General features: G+C 43.7%; 1 protein-coding gene across 23 annotated transcripts in view; it reads left to right on the forward strand.

The window, feature by feature from the left end:
• Kalrn (kalirin RhoGEF kinase) overlaps positions 1 to 19020 on the forward strand; it is a 660017-nt gene that overhangs the window by 227919 nt on the left and 413078 nt on the right. For all 23 annotated transcript variants that reach the window (XM_074073308.1, XM_074073309.1, XM_074073319.1 and 20 more), the window contains exon 5: positions 940 to 1452. In XM_074073308.1, coding sequence (XP_073929409.1) covers positions 940 to 1452 — 513 coding nt within the window. The remainder of the gene's footprint in view (positions 1 to 939; positions 1453 to 19020) is intronic.

The following is a 19020-nucleotide window of genomic DNA, read 5'->3' on the forward strand; positions in this document are numbered from 1 at the left end:
GAATCCCAAAATACATTTCAGATTTTGAATTTTCACGTTAGGGATGTTCAACCATTTATCTCCACTATACAGAGGAGGATACTAAAGCTCTGAAAATATAAACAGCTTTCCCCAGGATATGCAGTTAGTAAGGGTAGGACTGGGACCCAAATCCAGATATTTTTTTCATAGCTTCTTCTTTGCCAAAGAAAAGAGAAGCCCAAAGCCCTGTGGGAAGGAAAAGGTGTTTACTGGTGGGCCAGGTGGTTTCCTGCACTGTCATTTGCTAGAGACGAGTGCCTCTTGGAGATAAACATTCTCCATTTTTCTCTCTAAGAGCTTGTAGGGGCTTCACAGAGAAAACAAAGGGTCCAGACCCCTGCTTACCCAGCCCTGGTTCTGTTCAGGGTGGCACAGAAGAGTGTCTGCTAAAGGGAAGAACCTGAGAGGTGGGCTGAGGCTCTTCCAGTCTGACACAGGAAGACAGACTGAAATCCTTGCAGCCCAAGTGTTGACCCTCATTGCTTAATCCATTCATGATGGGAACAATAAGACCTCTGGGTCTTATAGCTATAGAAAAGTGACTGCTTCCCACCACTAGGTCATGGGCTAGTTTTCCTTCTATAATTGGCTTCTAGCAACTGAAGCCCCTTTGTGGCAGACTTGGGATAGGAAGGAAGAAAGATGAGGGGAGGAGGGACACAAAGGCAGTCTTTCCTTAGCTGTGAATGTGGGCAAGTGGAAAGGCCATCATCAGTCAGTAGGAACTGCTGTCCATGGCTGATTTGTGGTTTCTGATCAGTGGTCCCCATGGTTTCCCACTTGCCATTCCCTAGCCAGACTGTAGTCATTGTTATGTGGACTTACCTTGACCTTTCCCTCTTCCTGCCTATTTCTACCCTGGTCTCCCTCTCCATCCCCTACCTCACTGGGTGTTCTGCCTGTGTCTGCCCCTCCCAGACAAGCATGGTGTCCGTGGAAGGCCTCACGAAGCTGGTGGACCCCTCCCAGCTGACAGAGGAGTTTGATGGCTCCTTGGACTACAACCACGAGGAGTGGATTGAGCTGCGGCTGTCTTTGGAAGAGTTCTTCAACAGTGCAGTACACCTGCTGTCCCGCCTTGAGGACCTGCAGGAGATGCTGGCCCGGAAGGAGTTCCCTGTGGATGTGGAGGGCTCTCGGCGACTGATTGATGAGCACACGCAGCTCAAGAAAAAGGTGCTGAAGGCCCCTGTGGAGGAGCTGGACCGGGAGGGACAGCGACTGCTGCAGTGCATCCGCTGCAGTGATGGCTTCTCAGGGCGCAACTGCATCCCAGGCAGCGCCGACTTCCAGAGCCTGGTACCCAAGATCACCAGCCTCCTAGACAAGCTACACTCCACCCGGCAGCACCTGCATCAGATGTGGCACGTTCGCAAACTCAAGCTAGACCAGTGCTTCCAGCTGCGGCTCTTTGAGCAGGATGCTGAGAAGGTAGAAAGGGAGCAGACTCAGGCTGAGCTGCTGTGGGGGTGGGGCATAGCTTTTTAGAGAAACTGATGGAAGTTGCTAATCCATCTCTCAGACTTATGATGATAGAAGTTTTGTTGAAAACTTTAAAAAAATGTGCCTAGTATGCTAGCTGGGATAAGTTTATTTCAACTTTATATTTGCCAATTGATCACAGAGTGTTCTTAAAGCTTATGCTTGTATACTATTTATTATGTGCCTGTGCTCTAAGCACTGTGTTTAAGTGAAATCCTCTCAAGAGTCCTAAGAGGTAAGTAGATTATCATTATCCCATTCTACTGATAAGGAAACTGAGAGCTTAATTTGCCAAGCTAGGAAGTATGTCTGGCTACAGAGTTCATGTTTTTACTAATGCTATTAGACACTACCTGTCTGCGTGTCTGTGGGTCAAGCCACTAGACAGCAAAAGCAGCAATAATGTGAACAGCCACTGTAACACTAACTAGTGACTGTTGTCTTGCAGTGGACTTTATTTTGGACAAAGCACTCTCACATATGGAGTCTTATTTAATCTGCATAATCCTTCCATCCCTATGATGGAAGGTGGTGTCTGTCTTGACATGTAGGAAAACTGATGCTCTTTGATCTGACATGTGAGTTCAGTTTTTGGTTTCCAATTCCAAGGCTCTCCTTGCTGTACTGCTTCTTTCTGGAGCACTTTGTCAAGTAAGACACCAGTTGTCCAGCGGTGCATTTCCAAAGCTTTCTCCTCATCAGGGAAAAGTAAGATGTGAGCAAGTAAAAAAGAAGAACAGCATCTAGTGCCTCTTTGCTAAGGACACAAAAGTATCTTCTCCAGATTTTCTCTAAGCAAAGAGGAGAAAGAATTTACTGCTATATGCCCTTAAAGAAGAGTGAAACTCGCTCTCTCCCATCAGTTGTCTGGTTGTGACTTGTGCTTAAGTGCAAGATACTGTTCTTAGGAATATTATGGCATTTCTCAGTAACTGACAGTTTTACTAATAGCATCTGATCTAATGATTTTGTGTCTTTCAAGAGCCCATATTGAAAATATCTCTAGATATTTTAAAGTGATGAAATATGGATATAAAACTTTCTATATAATTACAATCCTAATTTATGTATAATAGGAAGAAAATTTACCATAAGTTTATTTCTTTTTTCTTTTATTTATATGTGCATACAATGTTTGGGTCATTTCTCCCCACTTCTACCACAAGTTTAGTATCTTTGATTTCTGGGGTCCAAACTTATAGTTGATTTTAATTTCTCTGTGTAAATTTCCTGTTTTCTAATATTTTATAATCAAGAAAATCTATGTAGTTTTTAAAGAATGTGTAGTCCTTCCTAAAACAGAACTTTTGAAGCTCACTTGAACAAGTTTTTGGAAGAGACATGTAAAGGAGTTTCCTGACCTTTGTCAGGGCTCTGTTCAGTGGACTGGCAGCCTGGATCTGACAGGCCTGGCCTGCTTGGTAGTGTGCAGCTTGGACAACAGAATCCCTCCACTATTCACTGAGTGATAAGCCAGTGAGCCAACTGCTCTGTGAAGCCAGAGGCAGGTATTTGGCTCCTGTGGCCAGTCCCAGGAAGGTTTACAATGCTCCCTTTTTATTTGATATCTCTTTGGTTCTGGGTAAGGGAGTCAATTTTGCAGCCTGGAATGGGTGCCTGTTTCAGTGAACTAGAGACAGGAGGAGACAAGATACTACCCAGCTGTGTTTTAGAGTCTGGGGCCCTTCAGAGTATCCCTGAAGCTCATGAATATGAGAAGCCCGCATAGAACATAGATAATGCCTATCTCAACAACAAATCAAACAGTATACCCTAGCCTCTGAAGTCCTCAGGTAGGGAAGGCTGCCTTTCTAGAGCCATCCAGATTCCATTCAATCGGGCAGTAATTGTTGCCACTCATATACCCTCTCAATTCATGCTCACAAAAATTGTATAGTATATTATTATTCTTATTTTACAGTTGAAGAAATTGAAATGCAGGGAGGCTTGCCCTGCATGCCCCATAATGTGACTTGCCCAAAATCATAGATAGTTAGAGAGGGTCAGAATTTTAATCTGCCTCCAAAGCCCACTCAAGCTCTTATCTATTCAGTACCCTTATTGTCCCTTTGTTCCCAGGACCTGTCTTATGCCACCTCTGAAGACCATCTGTTAGCCCCTGGGCCCGTTGACCCATGCTTTGATAATCCTAGAGAAATCTCCAGTTCTACCTTCTAGTGCTTATTCTTTGTGGTGCTCAGATTGAATGCAGGGCTTTGTGTGTGCTGGGCAGATGTTCTACCACTGAGCTACATCCCCAGCCTACATAGTGCTTACTCTCCAGCAGGAGTTCTTACCCTTTCTGAGCCATGGACCTCTAGGCTGGTGATGTCTAGGAACTTCTCAGAATAATATTTGTAAATGTACAAAAATACATAGACATGGAAAGCAATTATTGAAATACAGTTATTAAATTAAAAATAAAAGTAACATCTACTTCCTTATTAACATGTTAAACAATAAGATCTACTTGAAGTCTAATAACTACCATAATTTTAAAATTGTGATAAACAAATGATAGTCCAGGGCAACAACCCCATGCGATATGAAAATGTGTGTGTTTTTATTGGCATCAAAGGCATCGATATAACTAAGGCTAATGTATGTAGTTCATTGTGTCTGTTCATAATGGAAGGCAATGCTATATTTCAGATAGAGGCTAGTAAAAATACAAGCACTTTTTCCCCATTCAAGTTCACAATTCCTGATTTCTATCCATAGACTCTAGGTTTAGAATCCCTGTTTTGTAGTGTGCTCAGACCTTAAAAAGAAGTGTGCATGTGTGTATGCATGTATGTGTACACGTGTGTGGATGTGTGTGTGTGTGTGTGTGTGTGTGTGAGTGTATGGAGAGGGGAGGGGAGAGGGAGGAGAGGACAGGAGAGGGAAGGAGATGGGGGTGGAGAACAGAGAGAGTAAGTAAGATGATGGGAAGAGGGCAGCCTAGGCATATTTTGACATTGAGTCAGTGGTGAAAATACTGCACAGGCTTGACCCAGCTGCCACAGAAAATGTGCTGGGTGTGGGGCTGTGGAGAAAAACAGTCCTTTTAAGTTGCTTCAGATTAATTTGAAATATCTGTGTGGAGCTAAGTGCCTCAGCCTTTGACTTATTTGGTATTTTTGGAAGAGGGTCAGAGAATGATGGTTTGGAGTAAGAGTTGTGTGTGCAGATCCACATCTAAACAAGGGTGTGAGGAAATAGTTCCTGCATGAGCATCTCTGCCTTGGTGGGGGAGGGGGGAGGTTTGCCAGCTGGTTGAGGCCTCTAACTCCAGATCTGGAAAGCTCTTGGCAGTCAGAGGAGTCTAGTGACCACTCAGCTTCTATTTTTGTAATGGATTGTTGCAGAGTGTCCCCTCTGGTCTTGTGGGGTGACAGCTTGTCCCCCAGGGCTTGCATGGTGGACTGGTGCTCCCCATTTACCAACTGGTCTTGGAGAGTGAAGTTAATCCCTGACTCCTGTGATGACCCTGTATATTCCCCATCTTAGAGATGGTGGGGTCAGAGCAATGCTCTCTCCCAACGCAACACCTAGGGAGGAGGGACTGCTCCACAGATAAGTGAATAGAGTGGGTCACTCATTCATTTAATAATAAGTATCAAGTAGCTATCATGAGCCCAAACAAAGCACTTGGATGAAGGCATGTAGTCCAGAGTTCCAGTTTCCCACAGCAGCTCACCACCTGATAAAAGAGACAGACACATCAACACCTATTTATTTATTTATTGACATAGAAATCATGTATAATAAATCTCACATATTTAAGGTATACAATCTAATGAACTTGGACATGGACATACCCCTGAAACCATCATCACAATCAAGGTAATAGGCTGTTTGCACCTCTTAATGCTACCTTTTTTTCCCTTTGCATTAACTCCCATTTAGGACAGCACACTGCACTGCCCTAGGCACAGCTCTTGTGTTAGGGAATTCCCAGGGAAGAGGGAACACGTCAACTCAGGACAGCAGTCTGTGGGAGTACTGAGGGGTTCAGAGATGATTCAAGTAACACACAATGTTGAAGATGGAACTACTGTTTCCTCGGTCTGGTACCTCTGGTCTCTAACTAATGGGCCTGTCCAACACTTTGTTCACAGAGCACAGGTCTGGGCTCTGCTCATTAGCACAGATTATGGCTCTCTGCACAGCTCTGTTTCACACCCACCTCTTTCCCCAACTGAGTGTGTGAGGAGAGTGTCTGCCCTACAACCACAGACCATTACCAAGAAGAAGGGATAGGGGCCTGTTCTCTCTCCAGCAAAGGCTATGTGTGACATAAGAGGTCATTAAGTAAACTCATTGTAGATGCACCTCCAGGAAAGGAAAGTGTGTGTCCTCCTCACACACTCCCTATACTCCTTACTTCCTGAATGCCTGGGGTATCATCTTAGCATGGAAGAGGTCAAAAATTCTACCTCTCAAGCCAGACACAGTGCCTCAAGCCTACTATCCTAGTTACTTGGGAGGCAGAGATCAAGAGGATCACAGTTTGAGACCAGCATGGGTTTCAAAAGTTAGTGAAATAACCATCTCAACTAATAAGCTGGGCATGGTGGCACACATCTGTCACCCCAACAATGCAGGAGACATAAGTAGGAGAATCACTGTCTAGGTGGCCACTGCAAAAAATGTGAGACCCTGCCTAAAAAATAACTAAAGCAAAAAAGGGCTGGGGGTATAGTTCAAGTGGTCGAGCTCCTGCCTAACAAATGCTAGGCCCTAGTTCAAACCCCAGTACCACCAGAAAAAAAGAAAAGTATCTCCCACATATTGCAGAAACCTCAGCCTTGTCATCTGATGACAGCTATTGTCACCTCATGATGCCCACTTACATGCTGTCACCTCACCACTGGCCTTCTGATCTGGGGAAGGCCCTCCATCTCTAGTGTTTGTAGTCTAGTAGCATGCTTAGAAGAGCCCCAGTGCTCAGTAAGACTTGACTATCTGAACAAACTTTGTTTACTTCTTTCTAAATAAAGGAGGCTGTCCCAATGTTTCTTCAGAAGGCCCAGTTTTTATTGTTGCCTGGAGCTGTTTGAAAAGAAGGCAGACCTTCCCATTTCTTGTGGGAAAATATTCACATAGTGAACCAAGCTATCTAGAGGGGCTTCCAGTATTTGAATTGGGCTTATTATTGGTTTGTGCAGCAGGTTGTATTTGTAAACACATGCTTAGAAATCCCAGGACAAGATCTCTTGCTTGAGAGGGTATTTTGGTGCCTACCTCCCCCATCCCAAGACATCGATCCCAGCTGAGAATCTTTCATTTGTTTTGGGTACTCAGAGGAGACTGTGGCCTGAGTGAGTGCCTGTGCCTTCTCTTTCCACACCAACTATGAGAAAGTTCCTGTTGGAGAACCTAATTTTTAAATACCTTCCTGAATATTTATTCTTTCATGGTAAAATTCTGTTCACATCTATCCATGGAGCTATGTCCATATAAAAATGGAGCTGTGGTGAGTGGTGCTTAAAATTTGTTCTGGGGTACCACTGATCAGTTGTGAAACCTTAGGTATATCTTTAATCTCTGAACCCCAAGTATCTTACCAAGAAAAAAAACCCAAAGATAAAGAATTGGTATTGGCTCAGTATTTTCTGGCCTTCTACTTCCATACTGCACTGTTCTCACACACACAATACTCTCTCTGTCTCTCTTTTGCTCTCTTTCTCCTAGTAGAAATGTCTTTAAATAAGTAAAATGGAATGGACATGATTAAGTCATGGTATCTGTGGTGGTGGGAGAGGTGGTGGGAGTAGAGAATAAACTTTTAGGGGAGACCTACCAGAATCTCCATAGTAGTTTAATAAATTCTCCCAGTCTAAGTCTCCTCCTTTGAGACTTACTACACTAAATAAATAGCCAAACCCTTTTATTTGCTTTTTTTTTTTTTTGTGGTGGTACTGGGGTTTGAACTAGGGTATCACAATTGCTAGGCAGGTGCTCTTACAATTTAAGCCACTCCATCATCCCTAGCTAAGCCCTTTTATAGCACAACTATTTAAAAATAATTTTTGCTTTCTATTTTTCCTATTTATCTACAGTAGTTCCTTTCTTTACAGGATAGTTGCTTTGAGGGATTATGAAAAATAAGAAACTTTTCTCAGCAAATAATCTCTTAATACTTTTCTTGCTTAAAAAAAATTAGTAAAACCAAACCCCAAGCTTCTGCCCAGGGTGGTTCAGAGGATGAAATGGGCTGATGGCTGTGAAGATGCCAAGCGTGGAGGCCCAGTATCACTGTTCCTTCCATTTTGGCTTCCCTTCCTTTTCTCTGAGAGACTCTAGTCATGATTCACTCTTCAGCCACCAGTGCCTGCTGAGACCATGCAGAGTGTCACTGATGCTCTCTCACTAATGAACTTGCTCCAAGTCATTTTTCAATTATCCCTAATAGAACAAAATTAAAAATTGATTTTTTGAGAGAAGTTGGAAATTACAGCGTAGATTCATGGGCCCGGCCCCACAGGATACCAGGTTGTGCAGTGCCCCTGCAAAAGGCACAAGAGAGGAGCACATAGGTCAAATCGGGGTCACACCTGATGAGTCAGGTTAGGGAAAGCCTCCACAGGGAAGAGTAGTCTGACCTTAAAACAGCCACAGAGGAAAACAATTCTTGTAGCATCCCTGAGGAGGTGACAGCACCTGCCTGTGTACCTCAGAGACACTTGTTACATGCCTTTGCATTAAGTTAGGAGCATGTTTATCTTATTCCTTTGCAAATTTGGGGCTGAAATACTTCCTACAATCTAGCCAAAGCAGATATATATTCTTGGAATATTGCTTTCATGTTAAGCACCATGAGAAAATATGTAAGGGATACCACTGGGTAAAGGGCCTCATAGTAGGCAACAGGTCACTGTGCTAAGAGCTATATGCTTTTGTGTTTTTGAGGTTTCTATGTCCTGTTAGCTACATTAGTATTTCAGGACATTCCCAGATTGCCCTGTCACTAACCAAAGTCTTCACTGCTGTTTCCTGTCTTCTCCCTCCAAGGTATAACTAGTTCTGATCACTCCCCAGAGCCCAAAGCAGAATCCAAAGTCTTATCCTGCCTGGGGTGACTGGAACCAGTGGGGCCAAATGCAGAGAAAGTCTACCATCTCTCCTTCTATGCTGGACACTAGCCCACTGTCTCCTCTCTTCCCCACACTTCCAGCGCTCCCACCCCTTGAGCCAGCAGAAAGCATGACTTCGCAGTTATTTGTCAAAGTGAAGTGCCTCTGTAGTAATTACAATACATAATACTTTTTCAAGTGTCCATTTCCAAAGTGTTCTCATACCCATGATCTCAGAGGTTTTCTGGCCCAGCCCTTCCTTTTACATAGAAAACTTTGACCCAAAGTAGAGACGCAACCAGAGTCACCTAGAATGGCCCGACATTTAGTCTTCAGTTTGCCTTACATGGTGAGACAGGCAGGCATGAATCTGAGCCTCATTTTGCAGATGGGAAAGTTGAGGCTCAGTGAGGTTGAGAGGTTTGCTTGGGATAGAACCAGGTAGGCAGCACCAGAACATAGGCACTCTGCTCAGAGGCCTGTGCTCCTTCCCCACCCCCAGCACACATCCACATCCCCACAGCACACAGGCCTGCATGCACTCATACAATACACTCACACAAAGCCTGTCTTTGAGAAGCTCCCTGCCGTACAGGAGAGACAGCAACATAGGCCAGCACCCTAGGAGGTGGCTTAGTGTCTGGGGAAAAGATGGAAGATAGGGGTCACTTGTCATGTGTCCTCATATGGTAAAAGGGCAAGCAATGGACAGGCCCTCAGAGGGGCATGCCAAGTCTTAGTGGAATTCAACTGCCTGAGCCTTTCAAGTCGGGAGGGAGGCTTCAAAGAGAGTTGCAACCTTCAGGCAGGCCAGAAGGGCAAGGTCTTTACTGGGCAGTTTGCAATTTCCTGCTTTTTTTGGAGAAAGACTCCAGTGCCCTCTTGTTCCTGGCCTCCCCCTTCCTACTGGTGCCCTCTTGTTCCTGACCTCCCCCATCCTACTGAGGCCGAACCCATGGAACCCCCCACCTCCTGTTGACTGGGCTTAGAGTGAGGAAGTGTATCTGTACTCCGCCCCCTGACACAGAACACAGTGTCCTGAATTACTTCTAGCCTGCTGGTCCTGGGAATCTCTACTTACTTTTTCTCATTTCCTCCTCTTGTACATTAGAAACATTAGATTCCAAAAATAATCCAAGCCACAGTGTTCTTCAGGCTATATATGTAAGTGTGTTTTTCCCCAAAGCTATTTTTCTCCCTCTTACATCCTTTCTCCCTCTCCTTTCTTCCCTTGCCTGCATTTCAGCTCCACTTATATCTTGAGAGGAGCAGCCTGCCTGAGGCCTGTGGGTGTGGAGAACAGCATGGAGGGAGGTCTGCAAGGGCTGCTTAGGCCTGGAAGGCTTGGCTCCCTCCCATAATTCTCTTATGAAGCTGAAGGGTGCAAAGACCTGAACTGCTGTATGTAGTCTGCCTGTGCAGCCTCTACCTATGAATGGACTCTGGAAAAGAAAGTTCAGTCATAGGTGTGTGTGTGTGTGTGCGTGTGATAGCAAAGTCTGTTGCTGAGGGTAGAATTGGATGGAGCGAAGGGTAGAGGGTGGAGTGGGGGTGGGGTCAGTTTATATGGAAGAGAAAGCAGGAGGTGGGCCAACCAAGAAGAAAGTTTGTCAGCTCTGCACCAGTTGGGGAAGTAGAGAATTGGCTTAGATATGCTTTTTTGAGGAATGAAGTGACATTCAGGTATGATTTAAAACAAACAAACAAATAGAGTCTTTTTTTAAGGTGGGGAGCTTCTTCAGGGTTTCTTTCCAGGCTTTCACTTTGAAGAGTCCACTTTCCTTCCTTTACCTTTACCCTACTCCCCTATTCTCTTATTTCCTTTCCCATTGTCCTTGACCTCAAATCTCCTCAGGCCTGTACCTACCCACCCTGTTTGTAAATCTGATTTCTCTGATCTTGTTGCTCCACCTCCCTTTTACATTCCTGCTTCCTTCCTTAGCCAGGGCTAAGGGGAAGCTCTGGCCTCCCATGTGGCTCAGACCTCCTGAGGAAGGCAAGAGCATACAGGCCAGAAGACCCAGCCAGGGCTTCTAGAAAGAACACTGGCTTTGGAATCTGAGCGATTTGGATTTAAATTCCAGCTTGGCCACTTACTAGCCAAGTGACTGTGGCTAGTTCTTGCTCTCTGAACATCAGCCTGTATCTATAAAATGTAGATTTTAATACATGCTTTAGGATTGTTGTGTGGATGAAAGAAACTATATGTAATGCATCCAGTATGCCCGGAGTCCAGTAGACTTGCAGAGACAGATCTGAGCTGGCCCATGCAGATGAATGGGAGCGATGCATGGAGAGGCTTTCTTGTGGGGCTTAGGGCAGCCGAGCATGGAAGCAAGGTAGGGACCAGGTGACTGGAGAAACCAGGAAGGGGTCTCAAGAAGAAACTAGTTGATAGTTACGAGCCATAGGTCTGTTGCTAGCACAGAGAAAAGGAGATGGAAGCGTGTGATCAGTCTTTAGAACTTTAGAACATTTTGCTGAAGGTTAGCCAACTTATGAGTGCCACACCCTGCGCTAGGGATGGTTACGTGGAAAATGAGAAAGAGCTGGGCCTTACACTGAAGCAGAGGCACCAGAAAACAAGTCCTCATTGCCTGGCAAATTCACAAAGGTACCCATCACTGCTATTGGAGCATAGATGGGGAAACATTCAGTCAGGGTTGAGTTCTGCACCCATCCCTGGGTTCCATGGATCTTCCCAGGTCATTTCCAAACACAGCCAAAGTCTTAGGGACTTAGGAAAGAATCAGAAAACTTATGGTAAGGCATCCAAAAGCATGTTAATTCCACAGAGACCTGTCTCTGGGGGGAATCCCACAAAGTTTCTTCCCCATGGCCCTTAAGAAATTCCATTCTGTTGTCCCATTGCTCACCTCCATCCCCTCCTTAGTAAGTCTTTTCTGTGTGTGTGTGTGTGTGTGTGTGTGTGTGTGTGTGTGTGTGTGTGTATGTGAGAGAGACAGAAAGAAAGAAAGACGAGGGAAGGAGGGAAGAAGGGAGGGAGGGAGGAGTGGTAAAGGCAAACATGCCCTTTCCTGGTATAGAGGATTGAAGGTTGTTGTTTGATTTCCAGCAGATCAGGTGAGCTGGCTGGGCGCAGCTCAGAGGCTGCCTTCCCCACTCTGTCCTGTTGGAGGTGCCCTTTCCTTTAACCCTTATCCAGCTCTTTATGACTGCCCTATTTCATCCCATCTAGTCTTTTAGCTATATGCTCAAAGGTATCATTTCCTCAATTATATTGCAAATTCCTGGAGGTAAGGGCCAGTATCATTGATAACTCTGAGCCCCCCCTCAAAGGCACATAGTCCTCATCAAATAAATAGTGGACCAAGGCACAGTCTCTCCTCCCTGGGCTGCCTGATGGAATCAAACTTCTTAGCACTCACTCTGAGCTGGCACAAGAGCACCACCTACTGCTGAGAAGTTCAAGGGACGCTTCTCTGAAGCCCTCACTGTTCAGAACTGGTTTCATCTCGCAGTGGGGCAATTTGTAGGCAGGAAACCAGTGCTGGTCCTTTTACACAAATCCAAGTGGGAGTAGGTGAGGTGACAATGGGAGTATGAAAAGGAATGGCAAACCATAGAGATTGCAAGGGAAAGAAAGTGAGACCAGGTGACCAGCTAGGTGTCATGGAGGAAGGAGAGCAAAGGAAAGGCCATGGCCTTCATGTTAGGATGATGGTGCAGGATAGGAGTGTAAACAATCCCCAAAATATTTTAGAAAACCAGGTATGGTGTTACACGTCTGTAATCCTAGCGTTCAGGAGGCTGAGCATATGTAGTGAATCAAGACCAGCCTACAGAGCAAGGCTTTCTCAAACAACAACAACAACAATAACAACAACAAAATTTATCATTTTAGAAGAAGCATAGAAAACCAAATGAAATTCAAAACGTAATTTCTTTCTTTTTTTTTTTTGTGACACTGGAGTTTGAATTCAAGGCCTCATGTTTGCTAGGCAGGTGCTCTACCACTTGAGCCACTCCTCCAGCCCCTCAAAATGTAATTTCTTTTAAGGTACAGAAAAGTGAGGTGGTGATGAAGATTGCTAAAACCTTTACTATGTGTTATGGGATTATTGTATTTCTGCCCTACATTTAGGGAAAATAGGGACTACTTAAACACAGGTATTGACCTTAGTCCTGTGAATATGACTGTAAAAGGAATGGATGGCTGTGAGGAATGGCTGGGCTCTGTAAGTACTTTCTGACTCCCTGCATTGGCCCCACATCTGCCCTGGCTCCATTGCTGAGGCTGCCACTGGAAGAGGGGAGACAAGAAGAAGGGTGGAGTGCTTGGCTCCTTCCTCAGATCTTTAAGGTCAAGCCCACCTAGCACAGATCCCTCCAGCACAGAACCCCCTCTTCTCCCAGAGAGGGGCTTCCAGAGGGAGAGCTACCTCCATCTCAGCCCATGTGGAGTCTTGTTCCCAGATGTTCAAGTGATTGGCACAGCCAATTTTAAGATGTGTGGGAGGACTGGATGAGAACATCCACCAGACACTCCATTTTTGCAGCAACAATAATAGTTCCCTTTTATTGAGTTTATCCTGTATGCCAGGAACCACCATTAGTTCGTCTCAATTAACTTGCCAAAGGCCAGATCACAATAGAGGCCTATATTTAGCTCTGGAATAAAGTTGGGCACTATTTTCTCAGCTTGGATTAAATAGAATTTGACCTCTTCAGTTCCTCATTTTGGGAAGAGAGTGAAGTGCATTCCCTCACTCTGTTCCTGAAAATATTTTATCAGCATTTGTGGTTTAAATGGAAGGAATTTGGCCATTTGGCATCAATATCCTGAGGCTGCCTGTGCTGACTCCTAGGTTGGCTGGTCCTGCTTCTCATCTGCTTGACTTGCTGGCTCCTGGAAGACCATTCTTTCCCCATGGGACGGCAATGGATGCCTTACCAGTGCCACAGGGAATTCGGTCTATCCAAGTACACAGGCTAGAAATAAAACACACACACACACACACACACACACACACACACACACACACACACACACACAGAAATAAGAAACAAAGCCCTACTTGAGAGTGGAAAATATTTATTTTAATAATAGATTTGGTGAGACTTTTCATCACAACCCTTAACAGAGGAGGGCAGAAGTGAGGAGAGAGGTCTTTTAGAGTATAGCAGGAACCTGTGCTTCTCTAGGTAGAACTGGACTGTGGCTCATCTGTCAAGAACCAGATGTGATTTTACCATGAAGTTTTGCCTAGATTTCTTTAATCAGAAAGCAACTACTTTTTGTGGTATCCTGGTTTATCCTGTCTGAACAATGGGAGTGGAAAGGAACTAGCATGCATTCCATATCTGCATCACACACTGAGCTGGGCACCTTTCTGATGTTACTGTCTTTATCTTGCCCAGATGTTACGGTGGTTATAAGAAGAAGGAGGGGAGGGGAAATCACGGGAAGTGGAGAAAGAGATCATTGGTTGGTAAGAAGTTTGTAATGTGCTTGTTGATTTTATTTTGTAAGATCAGGGTTGGCTTAGACTCCCCTTTGCAATGAGGGGTATGTATGTGTGTGTGTTCATATCCCAATGTAGACACCCACCTCAGGATTACAAACAAACCTGGCCTTTTTGCTCTCTTCAGTGGTTCCTACTTCCTATTAGATAAAGGCCCAGTTCCTTGCCTTGCACATTTGCTTCTTTAGGACTTTGTTTTAAGCCCCCAAGCAATTTCCTCTCATTAAGGTGGCTTTCCATTTACACCTCCACCTGATTAAATCCTGTTGTCTTCAAGTGTTCAGGTATTTCCACTTTCTGTAAGCCATGCATGCTTTTCTCTATCCCTACCTCTGCCAAGTTGGGCCAAAGACTCCTTAGCTAACTAGCACACAGCACACACACTTCTTATAGTACTTTCCCAATTTGTTAAAATTAACAGAATGTTGACTGTATTTGCTTCCCTGCTAGGCTGTGACCTTGGTCTTTCATCACTCAACTTTAATCCAGTGTCTGGGATACAGTGAGTTCTCACCAAGGCAATGAAATACACTAGACTTCATGAGTATGTGGCTGGCTAATTGGGTCAGTGTGCTTTGGGCTGCAAGAAACAGAAAATTGGACTAAAATTGGAAATTGAAGTAGACATTCAGAGACAGTGTGAACTTCAGGACTGGTGAATCAACACAGGCCTGTCATCAGAAACCCAGGAACTTCCTGTCTTGCTGCTCTGTACTGTACTTCATCCCAAGGCTCTGCTTGTAGTTGTAAGATGGCAGCCAGCAATAACAGAGCAATAGGCTTCATTGTTTCACCCACTGAGGGAGGTAGGGGAGAAAGGAGGAAAAAAGAGGGTGAGAGAGACAGACAGGAAGACACTGGCTTCTTTTTCTTAGAAGTCCCAAGCGAATCTCTTCTCAATTTCGTTGGTTAATACTGGCCCTGAACCAGTAAATAACAAAGGGAACAAAATTAGCATAATTGGTTTGAACAAATGATTGAGGATGAAATGGATGTTGGAGAACCAATTCAGTATACTATCCTAGAAGGAACTTTCTGAACATCTGTCATGACCCATTTTTCTCTTCCCTCTGGAGCTCTAATAACACCTGTGTTATACATACAAGATGCAGTAGTCACTAACTATGTGTGGCTGATTAAGCTGTAAATTAGTTATAAATAAAATTAAAAACTCAGTTTCTCAGTAACACTTGCCACATGTCAAGTATTCAATGGACACATGTACCTAGAGACAACCCTACTGGATAGCTGGACTCAGAACATGCCTATCATCACAGAAGTTCTTACTGGACAGTGCTGTATTAGAGTGCTATAATTTAGCTATGTCCCACATTTCTTCTCCCCTATTCTATACTTCTAGAATTTTTTTTTTTTTGTGGTACTGTGGTTTGAACTCAGGGCCTTACGCTTGCTAGGCAGGTGCTCTACCACTTGAGCGACTCCACCAGTCCTTTTTTGTGCTGGGTATTTTCAAGATAGGGTCTCACAAACTGTTTGCCTGGGCTGGCTTCTGGATGCAATCCTGCTGATCTCTGACTCCTGAGTAGCTAGGATTACAGGCGTGAGCCACTGGCACCTGGCCAGTCTATATTTCTATTTGCTTTTCTCTCTGTGTGTCAGTATATTATTTTCTATTGATGTGTTTTCAAGTTCATTAATCCTGTTTTCTGTATCTATTCTGGTGTTAAATTTACCCAATAAGATCTTAAGTTCAGATACTATATTTTGCAATTCTAGAATGCCCTAATACTCCCCACCTCCAATATTGGGGATCAAACCTAGGGCCTCGCATATGCTAGGCAGGTGTTCTACCACTGAGTTACACTCTCAGCCCTTGTCTACATAATTCTTTTTGTAGATTCTAATTCTGTTGCAGTTTTCCATCTTTTATTTTTTTCTGTTCATTTATTCACACGTGCATACATTGTTTGGGTCATTTCTCCACCCTGGCTCCCTCCCCCACCCTTCCCCCCTTCCCCCCCCAGTTTTCCATCTTTTAATCTATTTTGTCCCTTCCCACTCTTCCCTGTTTTCTTTAAGGTGTTAATCATAGTTATTTTGAAGGCCTGCCTGCTCATTTGTATCTAGATCATCTCTGAGTCTACTTATATTTTTATTTTTTATTACATTATTGTTGTACTGGGGGTACATTGTGACACTTATAAAGGTTCTTAAAATATGTCACAGTTGAATTCAACACCTCCATCATTCTCCTTTATCCTCCTCCCCTCATTCCTGCAATAGTTTCAACAGGTCTCATTTTTCCACTTTCATACATGAGTACATACTATTTCCACCATATTCACCTCCTGCACCCTTTCCTTATATCCTCCCCCTCCCACTGGTGCCAACCCCCAGATAGAACCTATTTTACCTTTCTGTCCTCCAATTTTGAAGAAAGACATTTTTATTTGTTTAAGATAGCTATACAGGGAGTTTTATTATGTTATTTCCATGTATATATATATTATAATCCAAATTGGTTCATCCCCTCTCTTTTTCTCCTTTCTAACTTAGTCCGCCTCTTATGGTGATTTCAACAGGTTTAAAATTTGTATATTCATTCTTGTATAGAGAGTACATTAGCCATATTCACCTTCTTTACTTCCTTTACCCTCCGTGTAGACTAATTGTTTTAACAGTCACTTTTTCCTAGCTCTTCTCATGTCTCAAAATTTATATTGTATATTGTATATTATAGATGATGCACTATAGGGGGTCTTGATTAGTTAGTTACCTTTCTCTAAATATTGTTAGGTGTTATTCTAGGATGCAATTAAATTACTAGCAGATCATTTTGACCTTGTTGAGCCTTGATACAGAGTTTGCTATAGTAGGTCCACCTTCATCTTTTCATTAGACCTAGGGTATATCCCTTATTCTGAAGATGTAGATCTTACTCCTACAGCCTGGTCTTTCTGGGGTGAGCCCAGAGTACTCACCAAAGTCTCTTTGCACTGTTTGAATTAGAACATTCAGCATTTCCCCAGCACTGTGTGACCTCTATAATTTCTCTTCAGCTCAAAGTAAATGCCACCTCCTATGTCTGTTTTCTGATAGATTTTTCAGGAGTCTAGTTCTGCGTACATACAGTTTAGGATTTGGCTAAGAACCCAATGGAAATTGTAATGGAGATTTCAGGGCTCCTCTCTGAAACTCCTTCCTCTCTAATATCCTGCTACCCACATCCCAGGCACTTTGCCAGTCCCAAACTCTAATCTCTATTTTTACCCTCATCAAGACTGTTGCTGCTCTCTGCTCAGCTTCTATTCCTCATTTCCTGATGGAAAATACCATCAGGGAGAAAGTGTGTATTTTCCTTCCTTCAAGGATCATTGGTCTATGCTGGTTGTTAACTAATGCTTTTAAATAGCTTATGGATGGTGGAGTTAAGTCTGATACAGATTACCTCATCATGGAAAGACTACAAGTCTCCACATGGATGTTTTAAATAAAAGTCCAAATACATCAGAATCACCTTGAGGAGCTTTTCCTGAATCAGAATCTCAAGGATAGGGGTTAGGAAGCTGTAGCTTTTAAGAAAACATTTCAGATAGCTCTGAATTTGTGAACCACTATGGTAGACACTAGAGAAATGAGTTTAGAAGGACAAACTGGATGGGGATGGGTTCCTTTGGTCAAAGAAGGCATTGAGAGAAATTGAGACCTCAGTTTTGAAGGATGGGACTAATAGTAATATTTGGGTGTGGGAATTTTGGGTAGGGAAGGATGTGGGCACCAATACATGAGCATAGCGTGATGTGTTTACATGGCAGCAAATGAAATAATTTGGCTGGAAAGATGCTTGGTGTGGGACAGTATTGTGAAATAATCAGGTGAGGCAGATTTTTGCCAAGCTGGGTATGGACAACACTAAGGAGATTGGGTTTTGCATTGTAGATTAAAAGCAACATATGTTGTTGGACTTTTTGTTTTCTGTTAAAGGAGTGGCCTAGTAAAAGCAGTATATTGGAGCAGTGAATTTGGTTGGGACAGATGGCTTAGCACAAGGGACAGAATGGAGTCAGGGAGACCAATGGGGAAGTAATCTCAGTCATCTAGGCAGATGAGGCTGGAGCATGAGTTGTAGCAGCATTGGAAATAAACAGTATATTTCATAGTTATTTGAAGAAATGGGAGAAGGTAATAGTTTGGATAGAAGAGACATAGCATAGAGGTAGGAAGATCCCAGTTCAAGAGTAGCCCTAGCAAAAAGTTAGCAAAACCCCATCTCAAAGAACAAGTCTGATATGGTGGTTCCACCCTAACTACATGGAAGGTAGAAGTTGAAGGATCAAGGTCTGAGGCTGGCACAGGCAAAAGCATGAGACCCTATGCAAAAATTAACTAAAGAAGAAAAGGACTTGGTGGTGTTTCCCAAGTGGTTGAGCTCTGGCCTAGCAAACATGAAGTCCTGAGTTCAAAACCCCAGAACTACCAAAAAGAAGAGACACAACAGCTTGTGATGTGGTTGGAACATCTGGAGGATGTTTCTGTTGAGTCCATAGGTACCATGTGTTCATAGGGAGCCACAAAGACCAAATGACTAGAAACTCTGAGATTTCTGGGTATACTGGGGAGACAATTTAATAGTTGCTTAAAAACATAGAAACCAACATCTCACATCAAACTGAAGATTTAATTTCAGTATGCCAATCTGAGGGAGTGACCTTGAACATGTTATTTAATCTCTGAATCTGTGGTGATGGCACTTGTTACCTCTTAGAGCTGTTATGGGATTGAGATAATGTGTTTAAAGTTCACTGTGTGGAGCCTTGGCATTTATCTGGGAAGTTATGGTTAGAGGGCATACTGAAACAGGAACTTGCATTGGGTGTAGGTTCAGATGGACACTAGATTCTAAATTCACCTTCATCATTTACGGGCTGTATGATCTTAGGCAGTTCGAATCACCATTTTCTACAGTTGTCCTTCCCTATCCATGGCAGATTAGTTCCAGGAACCCCTGA

Source organism: Castor canadensis, chromosome 5 (assembly GCF_047511655.1).
Source record: "Castor canadensis chromosome 5, mCasCan1.hap1v2, whole genome shotgun sequence".
Taxonomy (NCBI): domain Eukaryota; kingdom Metazoa; phylum Chordata; class Mammalia; order Rodentia; family Castoridae; genus Castor; species Castor canadensis.